General features: G+C 30.4%; 1 protein-coding gene across 1 annotated transcript; it reads right to left on the minus strand.

Annotated features, from left to right (window-relative positions):
• Positions 1-5,820: 5,820 nt before the first annotated feature.
• Positions 5,821-6,282, minus strand: LOC11406534 (senescence associated gene 20). The gene has a single exon (XM_003615910.3). The coding sequence runs from the start codon at positions 6,280-6,282 to the stop codon at positions 5,821-5,823; it is 462 nt and encodes a 153-aa protein (XP_003615958.1).
• Positions 6,283-11,222: the final 4,940 nt, after the last annotated feature.

Genomic DNA, 11,222 nt, shown 5'->3' on the forward strand with positions numbered 1-11,222 from the left:
TTGAATTTTACCCCTTCTATTTTATTTTTTTTCTGGATTTTGCCCCCCACCACATTTAAGTGCACTTTGACTGAGGTGGCAGTGATGACGTGGCTTAAATTATATTATAAAAATATACACCTGATTAATTAATTATTTTATATGAAATGTTTTGAATTAAGAAAAAAGAGAAAAAATATTCAACAAATAAAAAATACAACCGGCGCCGTCGCCGTCGATAACAACCGGCGCCGTTCTGTATCCACATCGTCGTCGTTGTTCCCTTACCATCTTCGTTATCACTGTCTCTATTCTCAATCTTCGTCGTTCTCACTCTTCCTGTTTCCGCCGCCATCCAACACTGAAAATGGAGAATAGCAAAGACACGATTCTTGGTTCAAGTTCAATGACGCATTTCAGGTATGTTATTCTCGTATGACAAAGTTGTTCTGATGTAGCGATTGTGTTCATGATTTTTGGGCCCTGTTACCATATGGGTTTATGTTTTTATTGATGTTCTCTTGTTCATGTTGTTCTGTTCAAAGCTTTAACGTGAATGATTGGTGGGATTTTTTTGATGATGGTGTTGTGTGATTTTTGCTTATTGAGGATTGGGGTGTGTGCAGTGGCGGAGCCAGGAAATTTATAGAGCCTGGGCAAAATAAAATAATGATAAGTTTTACCTACGAAAAAAACCGTAGGTAAAGGTGGAAAACATGTCGTGACAGCCATTTGACACTGACAGATGGATTTAGCAACATAATTTTTTCCTATATTGACGGATTTTGGCCGTCACAAAAATTCAAATTTGTTGTAGCGATACAAAGAAAGTATGCGCAGTGGCGGATCCTGATTATATTTGTTACGGGTGCCTAAACTGTATATAATATATATAGAACCGTTTCAATATATAACAAGAAGTGGTAAGTAGATAAAGTGGTTAGGTTGTTTTAATTTTAGTGTGGGGGAGCCGGTTCAAGTCCCTACAGGGACACTTTTTTTGAATAAAATATTAATATTAAAAATACAGGAGAAATACTAAAAAGTAGAGGAAATAGGACTCGAACCAGAGACGAGACATTACACATAAAACACGCTCGCCATTCCACTACAACAGAGTAAACTAATTTATTATTTTTGCCCAATATGATATATATAGCAAGTTTGAGGAATGGTATGGCTCCCATAGGTTCCCAAAGAGATCCGTCCTGAGTATCGGTTGAGCCTGGGCGCGTGCCCAGGCTAGCTGGGTGGTGAAACCGCCCATGGGTGTGTGTGTGTGTTTTGTTCTGTTTGTGTAGCTTTGTGTTTTTGTTCCATTATTGGTGTGTGTGTATTTGATTACTCTAAATTGATAAGTATTATATGTGGATTATAGCATGACCCAGACTATTCTTTGTGTTTTAGGGCCTGTGAAGGTAGAGAAAATGATGTTGAATTTGGCAAGGAAGCCATTGAGAATGAAGATGACGATGATATTGCAAGTGAAGAGGAAGAGGAAGATGATGATAGTGGAAAAATCTGCACATCAAGAAAAATGAAAAAGAATTCATGGTTGTAAAGTGTATGCATGGTTGATTGCCCTTTTCATTTGAGGATTAGTAAGAGAAGTGCAAATGAATTTCGGCATGTTGTAAGCTTCAATGATGATCATATGTGTTTTTTCCATGTATTTTTAATGGGATTTTTTTTTTCTTTTATTCTGAAATTTTTCCTACATTTTATCTCCATTTTCTAACAATTTTATGCATTTTATGGTTTTTTTTAAACTTTTTTTCCGATTTTTTTGAAAAAGTTATTTAAATTTTGTAATTAAAAAAAATTAATTTAAATAATTAATTAGGTGGATAATAAGATAATATTTTAAAATCCACATCATCACTGCCACATCAGCCAAAATGCACTCAATTGTGCTGGGGAGCAAAATTCAGAAAAAACCAAAACTGGAGGGGTAAAATTCCGAGTTTTGAAATAGGGGGGTAAAATTCAAATTCAGTCAAAATAGAGGGGGCAAAACTGCACTTAAGCCTTCTTTATATTGTTTTAATATTAATACTTAATAAGAAATCAATTCCTCGAACCCAACACCTCAAAAAAAATTATCAAATGATTCTCACCGATAAATGTTATATCATTATATTTCAACAACGATCTTTTATTTTTTAATATAATTTATTAAGTGAGACTCGTAAAAAAGTGAGGAAAGAGTGCTTATATAGTCATCATTGTTTATAACCACCCAACAAAACAATTGAACTGAAGTGGTAAATAAGCTTCACCGAAGAACAAATTGTTTGGGAGAACTCGAGTTCGAGTGGAACAATTCTTGGCTAGACTATATTTACCTAACGATCAAACTCTAAAATACTATGACCATTTTTCCTTAGAATCGAAGGGTTAACAAAAAATCTCTATAAATGCCTAAATTTCAACTTCACAATATGAGGTGTCTATTTAACCCAACACTAAGTATGTGAAATAGTACCCATTATTGTAGATGCTCTAATCGAAGGGAAATCATGATCATAAAGGAAACAAAAATTTTTATTTATTTATATTTCCTTTCCTTGGATCATGATGTGCATAAAAGGATTTCAATCACAGCAAAACAACATAACAATGCCTCTACTCGTCCACACGAACAGATCTCCTCTGGTTCCCGATGCTCGCCAAGCAATCAGAGGTTCAGAGAGAACTACAGTTTTGTTTGCAATTTTAAGGTTTCTGTAAAATGACGTATCTTATTTCAGCACAATGGTTCTATTTATAGAACAATTTGTGTGCTCTGTAAGTCAAACAATCACTACTGAAATTCGGAAAGCCCAGTAACACATTAGCCTTTGCTAACTATTTCATTTGCTAATTGTACCCCAAGTTATAAGTCTTACTTATATCTCTCCTTTTAATCGTTCTTTTGTGTGTCACCCCATAGGTTCTTGTAACGTTGGTAATAATATGAAATCCTATGTTTAATATTATAAAGAGTGAGCGGTATCTAACAACACATCATTGCTACCCAAGTGACAAGAATGTCAAGTGATCCGACGAAACCTTTTCCATGATAATGTTTATATGTATAATTAGTCATTTGCTCTTTATATCTATATTGAACACAAGACATATGTTGTGTCACCCTTGTATAGCTCAATATTTATATTTCTTGATCCCGAAATATATTTAGTAACGAATAAGTCCAATATCTCATATTGACTTAATTCGGCATGGCCATTCAATTTTACAGTCATATTTCATCAAGAAGCCTAAAGATAGATCTCCTGTTATGCAGGATGGGAAAATACCATCTAGAACACTCATGTCTCCTGTTATACATTATTCGTCAAATGTCCATTAACTAACTTTACAGTTATCCTGTTACAGATAACGTTTGAATGACAATAAAACACGTGATTTCAAATCTAAGGATCATGGTGGTTTCAAGTCTAAGAGTGGCGTGCACTATTATCACTATGAGAATATCTTATGATACTTCATAACATACTATGTAATATTCTCATAGTAGGTCAATCCATTATTAATGTTACTCCTAATATTTTTACCAATGTATAAACTTAATATCTCATATCTATGACCCGTGAGACTTAGTCATCAGTCTACATACATAGTAGTCTCTATGTTTTACTATTGTCTCAATTTATAATAAAGCTCGACCATGGAAACTTTTAAGAATAATATTCTTTATGTTAATGTAATCTTACGATTAAGTCTCACTTAATGATGTTCCATCACAACAAACTATCTATTCTAGGGACTTTATTAATCTTACAACAAATATAATAAAGAATGCTTTATTTTATTTAATAATAAAAGTCATGATACAAAGCGTAAGTTTAACATAAATATTGGCCTTTAAGGCTTACACCATCACTAATAATTTTATAAAATTCATAAATCTGTATTGATATAAAATCATATAAAAAATTTATATTAAATTCAATAATATAAAATAAATATTTAACGTAATACATTTAACGGATAAATTAACCAATATTGCTAAAAGAAGTTTAATCAATAAAGACTAACAATAAATTTATGAAATGTCATTATCGTTTAAATTGAAGACTGTCAATTAATTTAGTCTTTTTATCACTGAATTTTGATGTAAAACGATATGGTAATTAACTAAGAAAGTGTTATTAAAAAAAGTAAGAAAATGCATAAGATTACTTAACAATTAAACACCTAGCTAAATAATTGATATCAAGTGATTATTGAGTTTGAGTTATGGATAAATTATTTCACATAATTTTGAACTTTGCTTACCTTCCGACTGAACTCCAAATCATTAAGATCGTCCTCTTTTCTTAAAAACCATATGATTAATCCCAAAAGAATTGGCATTATGTGAGAGAGGTTCTCTCTCTTCTCTGTAGAAACTCACCTCCTAACCTTCAACTAAAAGCATTCGTCCTCACAGATCTCTTCTCCCCATTCATCAAAATCAAACGCAACAAGTCGCGACCATAAAAATTCAAACACAATTAATTCAATCAATATAAAGAAAGATTTTGCCACATAAGCCCATTTAAATCTATATTTAAAAATAACCGTCATAACTAAAAAGTAATTAATGATTGTGAGACTCACTTAATAGTAGGACTCGCTATCTATTTTATGTGTTTATCTCTCTCCAAATTGCATACGCCATTTATTATACCAAATGGATAGGATCTTTACCCATATTCTTGATTCATATTGGTTTGTAAGTGTGTAAGTTTAAACAGTATTTGTGCAATATGATTGTCCTCTCTAAGCACATGTTGGAAAGAAATGTTAGGATATATGCTCATTTAAACTAAAAATCTTCACCAACAAAAAAGCGTAAACATATGTGAGTAATCCGGATGTTGGAAAAGATGGAAGACTTCTACAGAATATGTCTCGCAAATAACTCGTTAAATAGAGTTGTTGATTACCAACATCAAACCATGGTAAACAACAAATAGTTCAACAAAAAGCGCATCTCTCAAAAACAAAACGACAGTCATTTCTTTGTTTTCGTTTTCTTTCATTAAATAAAATTAAAAAATTGATATTTTTCTTATTAATATCCACATCATCATTGTCATGGCCACATTCACATAGATATTTTTTTCAACGGGAATTATTATTATTATTTGTCAAATTTTCAACGATAATTCTAAAAAATGCCAATGATGTTAATTAATGTTATGAAAGTTCAATCATTCATATTTTTTTTACAACAAATAGAGGGGATAAAACAAATTCCACTGAAATCTCTTAATTAGACACTCTAAATCAGTTCGATAATATTCATATCATCATCGTTATGACCATATTTACGGACATTTTTTACAACGGAAATTCTAGAAAATGCCAGCGTCATTAATATATATATATATATATATATATATATATATATATATATATAAGTATTACAACAAGTCATATTTTGATTTACTTTAAAGATCAATACTTATAAAATATTAGGTTGGACTTATTATTATTTCATTAATGAGTAAATAGAAGAGAGAATAGTACTTTTTTATTAATCAAAAGAAAATAGTACTTAAAAGACTAAAAATTAGAATTTCAAATTAAAATGTTCTATATTGAATAAGTTGGATGTTTTGGAAGTAGTACTCCACTTTGAGGGAAACCTTTTTCGCTAGGGAAGTTTCTTTCTCACTTTCTAAATTTCTCCTAAACTTGCCCCTACGGTAGTTAATCACCATTCAACACTTTTTAAAGCGGTTCAATCATTTTTTAAATATGTGTGCCGAATGACACTTACCTACCGTTGGACCAATAACGGTTAGAAAAAAGTAAGATTTGAGAAGCGAGAAGAGTAATTTTCTTCTACTAGATTGTGAGAATGAGTCCAGGAACCGAACCATCACAAAGCTTACTCTGCCAAATGCACCTACAACTGGAACCAACAACAACATCTTCTGAATGCAAACCAAGCTTAGTAACATAAACCGAAGTGTTAACATATTCTCTAACCTCAGTGATAATTCCATCAGAAATAGACCATGCATGAACCCACCATACCATATTTTTTTCATCATAGCCTTCAGCAACAATCACTGATCCAAACCCAATTATAAGATTAGGAACTAAAGATTCTTGAGATATTGATGATGATGATGATGAGCCTGTGAGGATAGGGACCAAATAGTGACGATGACATGGTGGACCATGGAACCACCATTCCAAATCTGAGGCAAGAAGATGTTGCATTGTGTTTGTGTCTTTGGAGATTAGGGCTTTGTATAAATCAGTTACTAATTTCTTGTTGTGATCCTCTTGCTCTATAGGCATGTCTTGAGTTACAAAGATTTGGAATACCAAAAGATATTGTATTAGTTAGGTTTATTAATTGATATATTTGCTAGAATTTTAGGGGATATGAGAATATGATAGAAATGTGTTGGAGGGGGTGGTCTTATATATTGTTATGGAGGTGAGTGATAGGAAAATAACAATTAAAATATACTCTCCCTCCGTCTCACAATAATTGAATTTTTAGCATTTTTTTTCTCTTTTTCAAAATAATTGTCACTTTAAAAATACCAATACAATAATTATTATTTATTTCCACTATTATACCCTTATTTATTGAATTTCATTCAACATAATTACTCCACTAACTACAATTAATAAGGATATTATAGTAAATGATATTAATTTTACCATTGAAATCAACACAATTAATCATTTCTTTAATAATCGTACACAAACTTTAAACGACTAATATTGTGAGACCGATGGAGTATATGAATTAATTAGTCCACCACTATCTTTACGTACATTTTTGCCCCACTATCTTTATGTGACTGGTTTTTTATGCAAATTTAATAAATAAATTACTTGTTTAAGAATGTAGAGCATTCTAAATATTTTGTTGATAATAAAATATGCAAAACTCAATTTGATTTTGAGTTTGAAAAAAAATGATAAATGATGTAATTTTTTTTTCTATAGAGATGTGAAGAAATATTTTTATATATTAAGAAATTTAGATGATTCCATATAGTATACGAATGGTTTCAGAGCAACATTGCTTTCAAAGAAATTAAAGGAGATAAGTGCAGAGATTTTATTTAACAACATTTCAATGATTGAATAAGAAAACAATATTTTAATGTTAAATGGTCAAATTGTGATCTCTCTTACGAATATATTTTTTTAGGCAATCTCTTAAGATTAATTATCTAGTAGTTCTCAAGATTAATTATCTAGTAGTAACATAATGTAGGTATATCAAAGAGTTTCATATGGAATGGAAAATTGATAAGGAAGAGTCTCATATGTTTTGAGGTTTTGGATCACGGTGTGGCGTTAAATTATATTCTTGTGATTTTTTTTGGGAATATTCTTGTGATTATTTAAAGATTAATGTGATGATCCATGAACTATGTGACTCACGAATGGTATCAGAGCCGATAATATACCAACACTTTGCATCGAAAGTTTTATGGATCAAATTACTGTGACCCAACAATGATATAAAAGCCAATAATTTAACCAACTCCTTGTATGAAAAGTCTTACTAACCAAGATGTTCAAATAGCATATTTCATTGATAGGGTAAGTAACAATGGTCCACGTGTATGTGGATGAAATAACTCCCGTTTGAGGGGAAACACATAAAAATGGATGAACTCACACTTGAGGTGATATTATTGGTATATCAAGCGTGAATAAAGATCTCCCGTTTGATTGAAAAATAGACGTTGAACATTAAGATGACCTATAAACTTAATGTCTTATGTTTTAAATTAAAATGAAGTGTCTAATTACACTTGTGTGATTACTCAAAATAGGATGTCAGGATTCTCACACCACCCTCATGACCTAACATATAAAAACATATCTACAATTAGTAAGTAAAAGATTCACTACAATGTTTTTTTGGCCAAATTGCATTTTTGGTCCCTTAACTATTTAGGTAGTATCGCTTTGGTCCCTTAATTAAAATTCGATTTATTTTGATCCTTTAACTTCTCTCTGATACACATTTTGGTCATTTCCATTAGTTTTAATTCAAAAACATTAGGTTTTCTTCATTTTTTTCCGGAATTTTTATGGGATTCTTATTGTTGAAGGTTGATGGAGATGATATGAAGATGAAAAAGAGGAGAAGAAGATGAAGAAAACCTAACGTTTTTGAATTAAAACTAACGGAAAGAACCAAAATGTGTAACAGAGAGAAGTTATGGGACCAAAATAAATCGAATTTTAGTTAAGGGACCAAAGCGATACTGCCTAATAAGTTAAGGGACCAAAAATGTAATTTAGCCATGTTTTTTTTTACTTTGGACAACACTATTGAAGTAGATGATATATATTATTTTTGACATAGAATATAGAATGAGTTTTGCACCGTTGATAAGGGCGGAGGGACTGGGGTGGCAAGGGAGGCCATGGCCCCCCAATTTTCTTGAATCAATATTATAATTCAAAATAAACTGAGCTAAGTTTTACTTAGCTTATTTTCTATAATTAAATGGGTCATGAAACCAAACATATTTTCAGCACTAAACTTTTAGAAAATAGTCTTATATGTGTGTGTTTCAACGCATCACTTTCATCCTAATAAACATAAAATTTAACTAAAAGATCTAACTCTGGATTCAATATAAAAGTATATCTTTCACACTTCTTGATTCACATTAAATATAATTTTGATTAAAGAAGCTTTAAGGGATCATGAGATCGTGGTTGATTTCCGACCAGATACACCGGCCTAAATAACAACGAACCAATTAGAAAAGCCTTAATTGGACTCATAATTTAACTTCAAATATTAGAAAAGTCTTAATTGGAGTACATTATGTTCACTAATGCTCGTTTGTTCATAATTTATTTGTCATGTTGGATTTATCATCTTGTCATCACATTTGGTAGGCAATAACTGGTAATGGTTTTTTCTTTATTAATTTAGTGCTGTGAAAAATATTGCATTTCAAAGTCCCCACAAGCATAAGTAAGTCTCCTAAGTTTAACCATACTAAATTTAATTATAACGGTACACCCCCATGTATAATACACCAATAATAGATTACCTCTATTTTATAGTAGATGGTCCAATTTATAGGCACCACGTAATTCTACAAATAGAGGTACCTCAAGATCTCCTTTTTTGAAAGGGAGTTTACATGATTTATTATTAGGTTTATCTTTCTTGAAATATGAGGAAGAAAATTTAAATAAAAAAAAAAAAAATTACATTGAAAACAATACTACATCCGTCCCTAATTATAAGACCCTTTTGAAAAATAATTTGTCCCTTTTTATAAGACTCTTTTGGTATTTCCAAGTACATTAATTATTTCTTTACCAACATACCCTTATTTATTTTGCACTTTTTTCTTCAATCAACAATAAATATTATATTGAAAATATAAATTAACTCTCTCTCTTAAGGATAAAATTGTAAAAACAATAGTAATTATATACAAATTTAATACTACAACCAACTTTCTTAATCTCCGCAATTTTGACAAAAGACTCATATATTTAGGGACGGAGGTAGTATTGTTTACACTTTTAAATATATGATTATACAAATTCCAAGAAATTCATACCATACTTGTTTCTTTACCTAGTGTCCCGAAATATTAATTAGCATTTTCCAATTTTATTTCTACATATTTTTAAGAAAATATATATATATATATATATATATATATATATATATATATATATATATATATATGTGTGTGTATGTATGTATGTATGTATGTATGTATGTATGAGGGCATATCAAGTGAGAATGGATATGTTATGTGAGAATGATAAGAATAATTATCAACCATTAAATTAAAATGAATGGCTAAGATTAAAAGGCTTCAATTTAATACTATCGTGCATCTTTCCCTTCTCTCTATCTCCTAATATCCTTTCTCCTTCTCAGTTCCACTCAACCCAAATACCAGATCTGTGTCCTATTTCCAAGGCTAAAACTTGAATCAATGGCTGCACACTTTATTAACATAATTAATTGACACATTTTTTCTTCTGATTTACGATTTAAACATACTCTATATATCTTTTATTGCACTGTTTTCACTTCTTGATAAACAACTCCAAGAGAAAAAAAGAACAATTTCTAAATCAATTGAAGTGGCTGCAACAAAGCGTCCACACACGTTTTTTAACACCCCTAATTTTTCCCAATTCGATAACCATATATGTTCATGAAAACCTAGAATAAAGAAATTGCTGAAATTGATATTTAGTGTGAATATGAATCTGAAATTAAATTGGAAACCCTTGACATTGGTATTTATCATTAGAGAATACTTTGTCGTGAACACAGAGCCGCCGTCGTTCTTGATAATTTATGAACTCGGATGTCAATTTCATTAATTAAATTGGATCGATGATTATGATTAAGAATGGTTAGGACGTTGAAGTAAATTGAATCAGGAAAATAAAAAATCAATGCGTTGAAGAGATGGTGGAGGGTGAGGAAGATTTGAACTTTGAAGGAGATGGAATGCAAAACGCGTGTAAGGGAGGGAGAGAGTTTTCACATGATTGGCACTCACTTAATTGTGTTTTAATCTCATCGCTTGATTTTAATCTAATGACTATAATTTATTCTCACCATTCTCACATACAAATGTCATTCTCATGTGATATGTCCCCTATATATATATATATATATATATATATATATATATATATATATATATATATATATATATAATAACATGTTTTGACTCTTTTGAGCTGGTTTTTTCTCTTTTCAAAATTACCACCATTCTCAATAAAAACAATACATATAACAAATACATAAGAGTAAATTCCAATATTAAAATAACAGTGGCACAAACACGATATGAGTATATATATGTCTATTATTTTTTCTTTTATCCTTTAAAAAGTGTAACAAATTATATGAATATATATATATAGACACACATTTTCATCACAATTATACCTTTAGATAACTTTTTCTAAAATAAAGATTGTTGTTGATGTCTTTAAAACAAAAAAGAATTTAAATTATATTTTTGTTATATTGTTGGTGTAATTGAAACAGATAATCATGATTAGTTTATAATTTGAAAGCAACAAATATTTATATTTTTAATTTTAATCAAAATCAAAATTTCATATAAAAAGCACCGTTCATATTTTTCAAACGTTAGCGCAATAAAAAGAACGGAAAGACGAACACGTGAGTGCCCGTCTTTTCGCTAGTATTATATAATGTTTTCAAGAACCAAGGATGTTAAGAGCATCTTTCC

The sequence above is a fragment of the Medicago truncatula genome, chromosome 5 (genome assembly GCF_003473485.1).
Source record: "Medicago truncatula cultivar Jemalong A17 chromosome 5, MtrunA17r5.0-ANR, whole genome shotgun sequence".
NCBI classification, from domain to species: domain Eukaryota; kingdom Viridiplantae; phylum Streptophyta; class Magnoliopsida; order Fabales; family Fabaceae; genus Medicago; species Medicago truncatula.

Coding starts and splice junctions, on each gene's coding strand:
- LOC11406534 (XM_003615910.3), bottom strand. CDS start 6,282: ATGCCTATAGAGCAAGAGGATCACAACAAGAAATTAGTAACTGATTTA.